Source organism: Colletotrichum fructicola (assembly GCF_000319635.2).
Source record: "Colletotrichum fructicola Nara gc5 chromosome Unknown KSG_Nara_v1_contig07, whole genome shotgun sequence".
In the NCBI taxonomy this organism is placed as follows: Eukaryota; Fungi; Ascomycota; class Sordariomycetes; order Glomerellales; family Glomerellaceae; genus Colletotrichum; species Colletotrichum fructicola.
The window spans coordinates 1,361,352-1,375,067 of NW_027094057.1; the positions used below are offsets into that span (position 1 = coordinate 1,361,352).

At 49.7% G+C, this 13,716-nt stretch overlaps 4 protein-coding genes across 4 annotated transcripts; 1 reads left to right on the top strand and 3 right to left on the bottom strand.

Annotated features, from left to right (window-relative positions):
• Positions 1–399: 399 nt before the first annotated feature.
• CGGC5_v012081 (Calcium-transporting ATPase 2) lies at positions 400–4,097 on the bottom strand (the record flags this gene model as incomplete). The annotated part of the gene is made up of 7 exons (XM_066152642.1): positions 400–990; positions 1,069–1,284; positions 1,344–2,465; positions 2,516–2,946; positions 3,005–3,385; positions 3,440–3,551; positions 3,630–4,097. The coding sequence occupies 7 exons, from the start codon at positions 4,095–4,097 to the stop codon at positions 400–402; spliced, it is 3,321 nt and encodes a 1,106-aa protein (XP_066007834.1).
• Positions 4,098–6,270: 2,173 nt separating this feature from the next.
• Positions 6,271–8,264, top strand: qutD-2 (Quinate permease; the record flags this gene model as incomplete). Its single annotated transcript, XM_032030893.1, has 9 exons — positions 6,271–6,415; positions 6,479–6,803; positions 6,867–6,997; positions 7,216–7,357; positions 7,410–7,442; positions 7,495–7,678; positions 7,733–7,870; positions 7,918–8,062; positions 8,113–8,264. The coding sequence occupies 9 exons, from the start codon at positions 6,271–6,273 to the stop codon at positions 8,262–8,264; spliced, it is 1,395 nt and encodes a 464-aa protein (XP_031889699.1).
• Positions 8,265–8,680: 416 nt separating this feature from the next.
• Positions 8,681–9,736, bottom strand: CGGC5_v012083 (Isocitrate dehydrogenase [NAD] catalytic subunit 5; the record flags this gene model as incomplete). Its single annotated transcript, XM_032030894.1, has 1 exon — positions 8,681–9,736. One exon carries the CDS (start codon positions 9,734–9,736, stop codon positions 8,681–8,683), a length of 1,056 nt encoding a protein of 351 aa, XP_031889695.1.
• A 578-nt stretch (positions 9,737–10,314) lies between these two features.
• Positions 10,315–10,819, bottom strand: CGGC5_v012084 (uncharacterized protein; the record flags this gene model as incomplete). Its single annotated transcript, XM_032030895.1, has 3 exons — positions 10,315–10,465; positions 10,517–10,745; positions 10,801–10,819. The coding sequence occupies 3 exons, from the start codon at positions 10,817–10,819 to the stop codon at positions 10,315–10,317; spliced, it is 399 nt and encodes a 132-aa protein (XP_031889907.1).
• Between the last annotated feature and the right edge of the window lie 2,897 nt (positions 10,820–13,716).

The window sequence follows — 13,716 nt, forward strand, 5'->3', positions numbered from 1 at the left end:
CCTACTGGACGCAGCCTATCAGCGATATCTGTGACACAAGCATCGGGGTTGAATGCCGCTTGGGGTCCGGGCCAAACGTAGATCACCGCGCATCCCCGCAAAGTACTACGCAAGGGGTGAGTCACACTGCCAATGAAAAGGATGGGAAGGAAAATCCCAGACTTATCAAAGGGAAATTCATCTTCTTCTATGTATGTTTGCGTGTTGGATTTGTAGTAGCTGGTTATGCCAGAATTCGTCTCTTATGCCCCCGTGTACGGTCAAACACCAATTGATCAAAAGCCGCACCTCTGCGGAATGAAAACAACAAAAGAACTAGTATAACGCGTTTAACATCCATGATACCGTGATACAATTGAAGCTTTCCATGATGAACAAATGTGGCCGGATACCTTTCGCTCAGATCTTCTCTTGGTCCCTGATACCATGGTCATTCGAGACAACCACCATTGGCGGACGGCCTGATTCAGCATCTTCCTCCCTCTTTCTTATAAATGCTCCCATTAGAGAAGTAATACCCGTGCTCAACATAAAGTAACACGTCAGGAATGGCCTGCCAACGAGTTCTGCAATGGCAGCGAACCAAGCATCGGGGAAGAGGCGAACGAGAATGGCCCAGGGCAGGCAGAGCGCCGAAACGACAATTGAGATACCCCATTGTGTACCGTCAAGACCGCCAGGGGAAATCTGGAAAGCTCTGGACCCGATGAAAATAATCGCGAGCTGCAGTCCAACCATGATGCAGTTGATCACAATAAAAAACAGGTTTCGGTGAACGCCTTCAAAGATATTGAACTTATTGTCGAGTCGCCGATTGTTGAATTCGTGGAAGATTTGCATCCATACGAAGGTGTTGAAGACGATTGTCTCCAACTCAAGTTTCTTATCGGGATCATTCAGGTCGTAGTTGAGAATGGCGCCTCCGCCAAAGTAGAGAACAAGTGTCACTATCAATTGGTAGATAGACTGCCCAATGATCATCTTCCACATCTATGAACAGTGTTCGTCAGCGACGTAAAAACGGGCAAACTAAAACTTTGTAGGCCTTGGACTCGTGGAGTAACTTACATTAGTTGTAATCAATGCCTTCTTCTTGCCCTGCGGAGGACGATCCAAAATCTTCTCGGTTGGAGGGTCGGTAGCTAGTGCTAACGCTGCAAAGGTGTCCATGATTAAGTTGACCCAGAGTAGCTGCACCGCCGTTAGAACAGGCTTCATTTCTGCATCGTAAGCAGCTGTAACAAATGCCAGCAACACGGCTGTGATGTTGACCGTGATTTGAAACTGCCAGCATAAACCCGTTAGAGCACAATCCCAACGATGAACCCAATGGCAACACCCACCTGTAAGAACTTTTGAACCGCATCATTGACCGCCCGACCCCACTTGAGAGCGGTGATGATTGATGTGAAATTGTCGTCCATGAGGATGATAGAAGACGCTTCCTTAGCAACTTCGGTGCCAGATACACCCATCGAGAATCCAATATCCGCAGCCTTTAGGGCCGGAGCGTCGTTCGTGCCATCGCCTGTGACAGCCACAGTCTCACCTAAGGCTTTCAGCTTCGATACTAGGATCCTCTTATCTTCAGGAGAAGACCATGCCAAGACCTGGAGGTTTGGAAGCATGTTGTCCATCTCGGCATCGGAAAGTCGTCGAAAGTCGGGGCCCTCCATTACGATGCCGTCCGTGTAAATGCCGCATTCCGAAGCAATTGCCTTTGCAGTGACTGCATTGTCTCCAGTAACCATTCTAACATTGACACCTGCATGTTGGGCTTTGCGAACGGCCTCCGGAACGCCGGGTCGGACGGGATCTTGAATGCCAACGACGCCGAGAAAGACGAGATCCTTTGTTTGCAGAAGCTCGTCGAGGTCGTTGCAGCACGTAGCGTTGTTTGTGGCGGAAGATGGTGGCCATTCCTGGTAGTCCTTATAGATGAGTCCGATGGTCCGAAGTGAGCGGTTCGCATACTCGTCAATTGTTTCCGTGAACGAAACGCGATCCGTGGCTGTCAAGAGCTCCGCATCTAGTGTATTGAAGTTTGCCTTAATCAAGCAACAGTCAAGGAGGATATCGGAGGCGCCCTTAACCAAAAGTCGATATGTGCCCGATCGGAGGCGGATTACCGCGCCCATACACTTTTTACTTGAGTCGAACGGCATCAGCTGAATCACCTGTTCATTTGCCCGGATTTCGGCAAGAGACTGGAGCCCCAGATGATCCTTGGCTAGTTGTAGAAGTGCAGTCTCAGTCTTGGACCCAATGAAAACTGATTTTCCTTCTTCGTCACCCTCAAATGCAGTTGAATTGATAGCAACTGACTGTATGAGCACCTCTTTGAAAGCCGGCGAAGTATTGGAGGCCCAGGTGGGAATGGACGGAGATGAAGTGCCCAAGTTGTCCGATGCCGAGAAGCTAGTGCTGTCGAATCTCCCAGCAACAACAGTCATCTTGTTCGTCGTCTATTCACCATTAGCCACAGTCTCAATGCACCGCCAGTGAATGGACTTACCAGAGTTCCAGTTTTATCCGAGCAGATAGCCGTGGCGTTACCCATGGTTTCACATGCGCGTAAGACTCTTACCAAATTATTCTCCTTCAGCATTCTTGTTGTGGCGAATGCTAGTGCTAAAGTCACTGCAAGAGGGAGCCCCTCGGGTACGGCAACCACAATGATGGTGACAGCGACGATGAGAATGTCCAAGAAGGAAGACGCCTTATCAGTCGCAGGGCGAGAGTCATTAGGAAGGCCAGCCAGAAAGCGGAATAACAACACAAAAAAAAGCAATCCTGCTGCGGCGCTTCCTAGTTTTGCAATTGCCATCGCAAGCCCTTCGAGCTTTTTCTGGAGAGGTGTCGGCTCGGTCTCAGTACGGACGGACATCATGATCTTGCCGAAACTGCTATTGACTCCGACGGAGGTGCACATGAATGTTCCGACTCCTAGTTGTGGGGTTAGTAAGCACTGGAAAAGCGTGGTATCTGAACGGATTGAACATACCTTCCAAGACCTTGGCCCCCGAGACAATGAACGGCTCCAAGTCCTTGACTTTCTCTCCGTTCTCGAGAGCTCTCATGACAATACTGCCACCGGTTTTCTTGATCGCGTCAGACTCGCCCGTAGCAGACGACTCGTCGCACCTGAGTTCATGACCATCGATATAAACTCCATCGACAGGCACCAAGTCGCCCGGCTCTAGGTGAAGAACGTCGCCTACAAGCACATCATATACACTGATCAAGGCTTGCTTTCCAGAGCGAGTGACCTTTACTTCCCGTTCTTCTTTCTTCGCACTCAGACGAACGAAGGCGCGCTCCTTCTGCCAGTCATTGATGGAGCCTACGAGAGTGACAATAGCGATAGCGGCGCAAATTGCTACACCTTTCCGATTGTTAGCTCAATGCTTCTCTGGAATACATGTGGCATAATACTAACCTTCAACCCAGTCTACTGGTGTGGGAGATCCAGGGGGATGCTCAACCCCGAGAGTCTCATAAAGTCCTAAGGCCAGAGATATGACAGCAGCTACCGTGAGAAGGATGAGGACCTGGTCGTTGTAGGCATTTCACATCAACTTCCAGAGCGGGGTGGCCTTCTTCGCTGGGAGAACATTGCGTTTGTATACGCGAATACGATCTTCGAAGGCGTTCCTGGTCGCTGCAGTAGTCGATGGCCACTGAGCTTTGGACTGCTGCGATGAGATGGGACTGACAGCGTCCTGGAAAGAGACCGTTCCGGGTGCTGCAGTCTCGTCGACACTCAAGCCGGTGTTGATATCAGACTGAAGTCCGGAGGCAATACCGTTCAAGCCCCCCAAAGCGCGAAACGCAGCCAGGGATTTGGGGTTCAACAACTTATTCAGCTGGCCAGGCGAGAAGGCAAAAGAGTTGTTATCAACCTTGAAATGACTCTCAGTCCCAGGATCAGGCTTGAGAGCCTCCTCGGAGTCCTCGTGAGACGAGGAAGCACAGCTGGTCACTGTTGGCGTTAAGAATGGGTTGGAAGTTGTCGAGATGACTGTGTCCGTCTTGCTTGCAGACCGCGACCTCGCCGGACCATGAGGGGCAGGAGGAGCAAGCATATTTCCGGCCATTGTGGGCAACGGCGCCGACGGGTCGGAGATGGTATGCGGATTGACAAAGTCTAAAGGATTGACAAAGTCTAAAGGATTGACAAAGTCTAAAGGATTGACAAAGTCTAAAGGATTGACAAAGTCTAAAGGAAATTTAGGTTAATGTCGATGCTGATATGAGTGGAAAGTTTGACTGTACATGTGAGGAGGAACTTGAAATTTTGTGTTCTTGACTTGAGCAGTAATATGCCGTATTGGTGAGGCGGAGCATATTTGTGTTCATAGTCTTCAAAATCGAAATTAACAAGAAGTGTGGCAGTGCTCGAGCCTCGATGTCGAGCTGGCAAATATTGCGGAATACTTCCCCTCATCTTCCCCTCGTTCGGACCGTTCCACTTCCATTTCTGTATGATATCTGCCCAGCCACCCAAACCGTCCACACTTACCTACGTTTATCGGTGAAAAGCCGATGCGGGATATCTGCGCCAAGAGCCATAGACTTCCCTGGCGTTTATTTTGCGATTCCATGGTGCCTTGCTTTTGGTCTGGACCGTCGCTTGTCTTGGCTTTGACCATAAGATGATTGACACTGGCACGAACGTCAACGTATGACCTGATTGAGGCAGTGCAAAATGCAACTGAACGTGGTATCAAGATTTTGGAGGCAAGTCTGGGAATCACTATGCCTGATGCGATCTGCCTTGCCTCCCGTTCCGCTCCGATAGCAAACGGCTCCCGGCTTAGCGAGACCTAACAGACGGAAAAGAAGCAATTTGCAGAAGTTGGATGGCACGTTTGATATTAACTACTGAGATTTTTCCGAGCACCGGTTTATGGTCGTACACTTTGAATGAACCACTCAAGGCTAGCTTGGAAGCCAATGAATGGAGGATCGTATGTGTCTCGATTAGCTTTCTAATAATATCACAGTCTCACTTTGGAATTCATCCTGGCAATGTAAGCGGCGGTTGAGCTGCCATGGACGCAGGAATTTACAGCAATTGCATGGGTACCAGAAGTACAAGAATACAACTCAAGACAAACTGTGCAGTAGCCTCACCAGATTCCGAAGATATGATGGACAAACGGAAAAGGTCAGGATTTCCGGCAAAACATGATCCAGACCACAAAGAGTGAAGATCAACACCATACTGCATTGTGGCTATGTTCTGCCGCTCTATGATAATCTTACGATTATTAACTCCGCTCTGGGTGAACTTGAAGCTTGCTGGGGTTGTGATCAAATGTTGTTGAGTGCGTACAACATCGAGTTCAAGATCGCAGACATGCTTATCGCTGTGTCCACAAATGGTAGTCTTGTGGGTTCTCCACACTCGGCATGTTGCAGGATGAGGAAGGCTGTTCCACCGAATAAGCATGCAGGGCGAGACTTCAGTCAAACAACACAAGATGTTGCTCTCGTGGAAGTCCCGTCGACCCGCGCGGATCAGTATGAGGAGGCAATGAGACGGATAGCTCCGACAGACGTGCGTTCTGCGCTACTAGAAGCACGATCTCTACACACATTTTTACGTCTCAATAGCTTTCTTGGCGGTCTGCAGATAGTCATGGTCGGAAGGCTCCGTAATGAAGCATACCTTCACAGCAAAGCTCTTACTTCCCCGCATCCGGAGGTCTGAAGGAACTGGTCTTGGCGTTGGTCGTTCTTGGCCCATGGCAAACATGATCATGAGATAGACTGGAATTCTCGCCAAGAGTTTGCTGGTTCCTCGTGGATGATGTGATAGACCGGGCATGAGCCGGTCATTGTTACTCATGGCCATGTTCTACGGTTCATGGACAGTGTTCGGCGGGAGTCCGCACAGAATCAGAGTTGAATCATCGTCTGTCGTTCATCAAGAGTTCATCCAGGCAATTGGGTGTGCCCCGCACGTTGCACAGCCTCTGCAAGCTGCATGGAGTGCAGCATTACCCCTGTCTGGGTGTAGACTAGTATTGGCTCAGGAATTGTGTGGACGCTTCTTCCGGCAGATTTCACAGCAAACTGGCCAACATGATGTGAAAGCCAGCACGATGAGAACAATAACACCTGCGATTCAGGACCACAGAGACTTTCACTTGATCACCTTGAGGATTATCACGGCTGAGCCTGTGCTGGATTGACTTTCTCACCCCATTAAAACTTTCATCTGACTTAAGCCACTTTCGCACACCCACAACACCTTTCGCAATCATGGAGAAGACCGAAACCACAGTAACGTTCATCAGCGATATCAATGACACTGATGGGTCAGAGACTTTGACTGTGCCGAAGGAAGTGTCCAACTGGAAAATTTACCCCTACTGTATGGGCGTTTGCCTCGGAGCCGTTGTTCTAGGTCAGTATTTTGACCAACGTGATTCATCTTACTAGCTTAAATTTCACTGACAACTTTAACTAGGCTACGATGTTTCCGTTATGGGAGGCACATTGATTCTCCCCTCGTTCGAGCGTGATTTCGGTCTGATTGGCAAAACTCAGCGTCAGCTGGACGACCTGACATCCAACATTGTTTCTTGTTTTCAGGGTGGCATGTTTCTCGGTGCGCTGGCTTCGTACCCCATATCAGACCGTTGGGGTCGCAAATGGTGCATCACCATTGCCACGGTTATATTTCTTGCAGGTGCTTCAATCCAGACGGGTTCTCGCGGCATTGTAGCCCTCGTCATGGTCGGAAGATGTATTGCGGGTCTGGGCATAGGGGCTTCAGCCCCTGTCATCCCAGTGTAAGGCTTGTTTGACCCCGTCGCACCGAGACAGGACACTTGATTCATTGACGTCCTTGACAGATACATCGCCGAAGTTGCGCCCCCCACCATCCGTGGAAAGCTCGTAGGCTTTTATGAGATTGGGTCCCAGGGCGCGCAAATGCTCGGGTTCTGGGTCAACTATGCTGTCAATAAAACCATTAGTCCTGATAGTGAGTCTCTGTCTCCTGACTAGGAAACTCAAGCGACTGACGAGACATTTGCAGCAAGCACCCAGTGGATGGTTCCTCTCGGACTCCAACTATTGCCCGGTGCAATCCTTTTGGTGGTCCTTCCTCTCCTCGTTGGCTTTGCGGAAAGGACGGGTGGGATCAAGCTGAACGAATCCTAACTGACATCCGGCAACTCCCAATTGACCATCCTTATGTAGCCCATGAGATGCGTGAGATTCGACTCGCAGTCGAATTCGAGGCACACCTAGCTGCAAAGCACCCCGGCCTCAAGGGAAAGCTCAAGGACCTCACAAAGAAGGGGATCCGCAATCGCCTGGCCATTGGCCTTTGCTTGATGATGTAGGCTCTGCAGGGTCATCTGTAAAAGCATCTTGCTAAAGTATGTTTCCAGGTGTCAGAATATGATTGGAGTCAACATCATCACGTATGGACCCTTGTTCTTCTCAGGGAATCAAGCTCTGTAGCTAACAATATAGTTACTATTCACCTCGCATTTTCCAAACTCTTGGAATACAATCAACGGACCTGAAGCTCTTCGCCACTGGATTCTATGGCGTTGCAAAAACGCTTGGAATGGTAATCTTCTCATTCTGGGTTGCCGATCACTTTGGTCGACGTAAGGGGCTTATCTGGGGTGCCTTTGTGGGTGCGGTGCCTATGGTGAGAAACATCCATCATATCTTGACTGAGGTCCACTGCCTAATCCTTAAATAGCTATACCTTGGAGGTTATGTCATGAAGAACGACCCTGAAGCAGCCGTAGCAGCAGGTAGAACGACCATGTCTGGATGGGGTTATCTGGCAATGGTTTGCGTCTACCTCTACGGTGTAATCTACTGTGCATCTTGGCAGGTGAGTACGTTATAGCACCTCTTGGCACTTCCACTAATGCATCTCAGGGGATCACATGGCTTTATGCATCAGAGATCTATCCTCTTTATCTCCGGTCCCTATGCATGGCCCTCACTATCGCCGATGAGAGACTTTGGTCTTATGTTGTGTCCCGCTCGACTCCGTACATGATCTCTGATATCGGTTACGGAAGTAAGTAAGATCTTCAGCGTAGGTTTGGAGTGATGTCTAACGTTCTACAGCATACTTCTTTATTGGGGCCCTTATGGTGTGCATGGGCTTTTGGGCTTGGTGGTGTATCCGCGAGACTAAGGGGGTGCCTATTGAAGAGATGGACGCCTTGTTCGGTGCCCCTCATGCGAACATGGAAGATTCAGAACCCAAGTCCGCTTGATATACACTCATTCACGACTACTTTAAGTCTTGATGGTATGCATGCTATCGGCTGGTGGCATGTGGACCTGTTTCTCACTGCCTGTTTGGCCGTTCCTTCCCCTCTTTCTACGGACTTTACTTTTCGTTCTATCAACACCTTCATGTCATAGTACACTCACTCATTAAATCACTCAATCATATTCAAGGCGGGCTTTGGTCACTAAGTATCTACGTAATCATTTGGTCCTCAAGCGATCATTTATCCCATGCTCTCATCAAGATGAAAAGGCCCAGTAATCAACGTTATGCCAAAGACTCACCCATCGTTAATGGCCCAATACTTCCACAAATAAGAACTACAGGGGGGGCTGTTGAGACAGAGTTGCAATTCTAATTACATCTAGCGTTCTTCATATAGGTATAGTACGCAGAATCTCATGTACATGTCATAATTCTCTTGACCTCTCTCTCAACAGCATCAGTCAAGGAGTCAGTCGTTCCTGAACCTCCCAAATCAGGTGTCAGGTCTTTCTGCCCTTCCACCACAACGCGCACAGCCTCTCTGACTGCATTTGCCTCTTTCCGACGGTCCACAGACTCCAGAAGTAGGGCGCCACTCAAAACCAAGGCCAGCGGATTGGCAATGCCCTTGCCAGCAATGTCAGGTGCTGCACCATGAGACGCCTCAAAGACAGTGAGGTCATCGCTGACATTCATGCCCGGCGCTAGTCCCAAAGAACCGACGAGCCCCGCAGCCAAATCGGAAAAGATGTCGCCGTATTGGTTGGCCGCAAGAACAACGTCGAACCTCTTCGGGTCTTTGACGATGAGGTAGCAAGCAGCGTCGATCATGAGCTCTTCAGTTTCAATATCCTCGTAGTGTTTGCTGACCTCCCGGAAGCAGCGAAGGAACAGGCCATCCGTGTAGTTGAGCACATTAGCCTTGTGCAGGCAAGTCACTCTCTTACGACCGTACTTGCGGGCATACTCGAATGAGTACCGCGCAACCCGCGTGGCTGCTGCACGTGTGGTGAGCTTGATTGCCTCGGCGGCGATGTCGTCCCCAATCTTATGCTCGATACCAGAGTAGAGATCTTCGGTGACCTCTCTCATGATGATGCAATCGAGTTCTTCGTAACGGCCAGAGACGCCTGCATATCCCTTTACAGGTCGCGGATTTACGAAGAGACCCAGCTCCCGCCTGACCGCATTGTTCAGTGATGGATAGGTCGCCGAAGTTCCGTCAGGCTGAAGACAGGTAATGCGCCCCACGAGCTTGTGGGTAATGATCGGGGCTTTGAGCGTTACGCCGACCGATCGGAGCTGAGCCACCGTCTCGGGTGGTATGGGGTGCCCGTGCTTTTCGATGGCCTCATCTGCAATCAAGATGTCTTCCCATTCAATGGGAATGCCGGTGGCCTCGAGGACACGCTGCGAGGCACGCATGATCTCAGGACCGATGCCATTGCCTTTGAGAACGCCGATGCGCATGTTGACGATATTGCGGTAGGTTTGATAAGAAGATAAGGAGTTGAGTTGAGGATGTGTATCTCGGCGAAACTGCGGACAGTGATAGGACAAGGTTGCAAGAGGTCATCTGAAATCTCGGTTCAAATTGATCAAAAGAGAGCAATTTATGTCCGCTGCACCGGCTATGCGATGTGGTCACGGCCCGAACACCGGGATCCGAAGGGCTCGGATCCTTCCGGTCTGCGGTTTCACCCCGGGCTTGTGGTCGAAGGCCAGACTATGTCAACTAGTATTAGACCTCTGATTGAGCAAAGCAGATCTTCTTTCGAAGGACTGGACTCGATAAGAGTTGTTCTTGTTCGAAGCATCGTTAGTCGTAGTACCCAAAGAGTTGGTTGGCACATGTCCACATCCTCCTTGTGAGGTAGGGAGCATACATGTATGGGGGGCTATGTTGAAAGAGGCTAATGTGTAGTAGCCAACCCATCATTAAATGCACGGAATTATGCGACTAGGCCAAAGAGCACCGGAAACAGAAGCATGCCATTGCCAGTGATAAAATGAATCAAACAACGCTGTATTATATGTATCCTTCCTCGTTATAGAGACTGTTCCTCGGGTGTGGAAAGTCCACCAGTCAGTTTTGACGCCAGCTTGGTGAAGTCGCACATGTACTCGTCTGCCTCGTCAACCTCGAAATCAAACCGACACAGGTCCTCCTTGAAAGGAAACATGTAGGTTTGCGTGACCCTATGACGACGTTAGTCCAAATGTATCCCGCACAAGCAGCCGCTTCCTTACCAGTGATGCTCTTTGCTTGCTTGGTATTCGTCCAACGCGGCGCGGTTCTCGTGGTAGCTGAGTAGGGCAAACTCGAAACCCTTGCTTCGCTCGATCGGATCGGTCACAGATGGTCCTCCGACGATAAGGCGATTGTCCTTAACGCATGATAGGTTCTTCAACTTCTTGAGCTCTCTTACGAATGTCTCCTTGTGTTCCTTGGTAACCTCCGGTCGGAATTTGAACAGCACTTGCCGACTTGTCAGACAACTATAGGCAAATCAGAAAGGAGTATAGTCACTTACCCATATGAATAAGAGTCATCTTGGCAGTCTGAAACGAATGTTGATAGACGATAGCACATAAAATGGAGAGCTTTGTTTTAGAACAAACGCTATGTTGCTTCATTTATAAAAAGCAAAAGGTAGAAATCAGATCGTTGGGACAGTTTGTCATTTTCCCTGATATTGACGAGGCCCTGTTCAGCAATTTGAGCCCATGGCATGGTCCACCAGGGCCTGCGTTATGGGGACGTCCACACCCCGGCATTGACGCCGGCCCGCACCGGCATATGGCCGGAGGCCAAGACTCTCAGGAAATTGAGTCCCGCCTATCATGATCAGCCACCGGACTGATAGCTGGCACGTAATATTGGTACAGACCAATGATAATGGTCGCGTTGAGAATTACCAAGATGAAAGAGTGATGTGGTTTGTATCTTGGCCTGCGGGAACATTGGCTGAAACATGAGGCAGATGTGGTAGCGTGGCATCCCGAGAATATTTGCAATAAAGGTCCAGTGCTCATCCAAATCTAGACGGGGAAATAGCTCAGCCGGAATTCGCTTTGCGCCTTGAGATGATTTACTTTAGGATGACATCAACATGTCTACGGAAACTTTGTATCATGATCGAAGCATGCTCACACTAAAAAGGAACATGAAGTCTACGAATTCTAGCTAAGTAATAGTTTCGTTTCCACCCATTCAGCTTAGGTACGAGGCGCAAGCTTTCTAAGTGCTTCAAGCGTGTATGATGTGCCCAGAATCTGACGAAGCAATTCCTTATAGTCCCAGCCAAGAGCTGCTGCTGCAAGTAGTGTCAAGCTCGCTTGCTCATCTCGACCCGGTCTGCCTGGCCCAGTCATGTTCTGCGCAAAAATGTTGTATGAGCCTTTATGATTCAAATAGAGCCATTTCGGCCTGATGGACTTACCGGCTTCATGTTCACATCGAACAGCGCAAATTTGGAGCCTGCCTTGAACCTACGAACGTCGATACGGATAGGCGCAGTGGTACCAAGCAACTTCCCGACCTTCTCACACTCCTTGGCAACTTCCTCATAAGCAGGGTCTTCAGAGCCAACAACGGCTTTAGAGTTTGCAGTGACAGCAACAGTGCCGTTGTAGGGGGCGATGCCATCTTGATGGTTGAATCGGGTGACAACAGGCAGAGACCAGTATCCCTTGTCAAACGTCGGAGGCATGACTGTCACCGTGGCCTCTTCGCCTGCTAGGAACTCTTCCACGATGATCGCATTGGTTCCCTCGGACTTCAGGAGCTTGATGTGGGAACTCAACTCGTTCTCATCCTGGCAGACCTTAACGCCGTGGCTGCCGCGACCACGTGCAGGCTTTGCAACCACCGGATACGGATATGATGTATAGTCAGGCGTATCCTTATTGGCGTGGATGGTGCAGGCCCACGGCATAGTGAAGCTCCCTTGCTGCCGCAGGAGAGTGTTGACGAAATCTTTGTCATCGTACTTCTCGACAATTAGAGGTCCTTGTCCAATAACCTTGATTTTCTTCTCATGTTTCCTGATGCGCGCCGAGGTCTGGAGCGGGTGGCTGGCGAAGAGAATCGTGTTCGCCCACAGATGCGTCGCGCCTTGATCAATCGCGCTCAGAATACCGTCTTCGTTGTCGGGGAAACACCAATCGGCATCTTTGAGAGGGTCTGGTCGCGGATTCGGGCTAAGAACTTGAACCTCGCTTGAAAGACTTAGGTTGTATGCGATATCGGCACCGGAGTCTTTGTAACCTAGAATCAACCTTTAGCTATCCGAAAATTCATTTTGTCTCATTATTTTGGCTACCTACCACCCGGCTTCTTCGGTTTGACATTTCCAGCGATCACTGGAGGGTCAATCTCCTGGTAGAGAACTGCTACTTGGGGTCTTTGTTGACAACGAGCTGAAGAACTGAATGCTTGGAAACAACGCGGTGCAGCTCGACGTTGAGTGCGGAGCAGAGCTGAAAGTAAGGGCGACAACGAATTCGTCCTTCTCGCTACATGCGCAAATTGATGCATGCTCGCCATTTTGGGAATCGTCGCTCTCAATGCTGAAAGAACTCTATTCGCCAACGCCTCCCAGCACACTGCACTGAACACAAGCTCAAATGGAAGAAGAGCTGCAATTTCGGGTATTGAGCACAGCTGCCATCGGGGTTATCCCGAGTGTGGCGTCATTGTGACCGGGCAAAACCCGAGTCCACTTTTCGTTCGCATCGGTCTTTGCCGTGCTTCACCAGCTAGAAAGTGAGTACACGCTGATTTTGAGCATCGTCATTTCAAACCTCGGTGAGCGACTCGAAAATGGAGATGAAAGTCGAAACCACATTGGTCTCTTCATTTTTTTCTCACGTGAAGGCAAAATGATAAGTCACTGATGAGAAGGTCCCAGACGGCTTTGTTGACCCCCCAAGATGCCCTCAAGATGCCTTCAATGTCTTAGGATTAGAAGCATTGGCCAGAAAAAAGGCACTCGGCCGAAAACTAGTAAAGATTCACTTCGATCAAAGTTGATCTAGATAAATGCGGCAAACGGAGGTATCTTATTGCTTGATCAAAACAATGCTGGACCTGCTGGATCATCTGTAGAACTAAATCCAGCACTGGCGTCCAAAAGCCAATTAAGGTCAAACCATGAGCTCATATCACCCAGCTCATTGAAAAATGAGTCAGCCTCAGATTCTCCTCCCATGCCCATGTTTGCATCCATCGTATAGAGGCTTGGGTCCATGACCGGTGCAGACGTGATCTCGCTGGCTTCCGTCTCCTGTCCTTGTGCCATTGACACGAGAGACTGGCCAGCCGCGACTTCTGCACTGGGAGGTCGGTTCGCGGCAGCTTTCCATGACTCCGTCGTCAGATAAACAAGCCTCTCATACTTCAACACAGCATCGGCAGCCACACTCCATGTCTTAGCGAGGTACTTCAA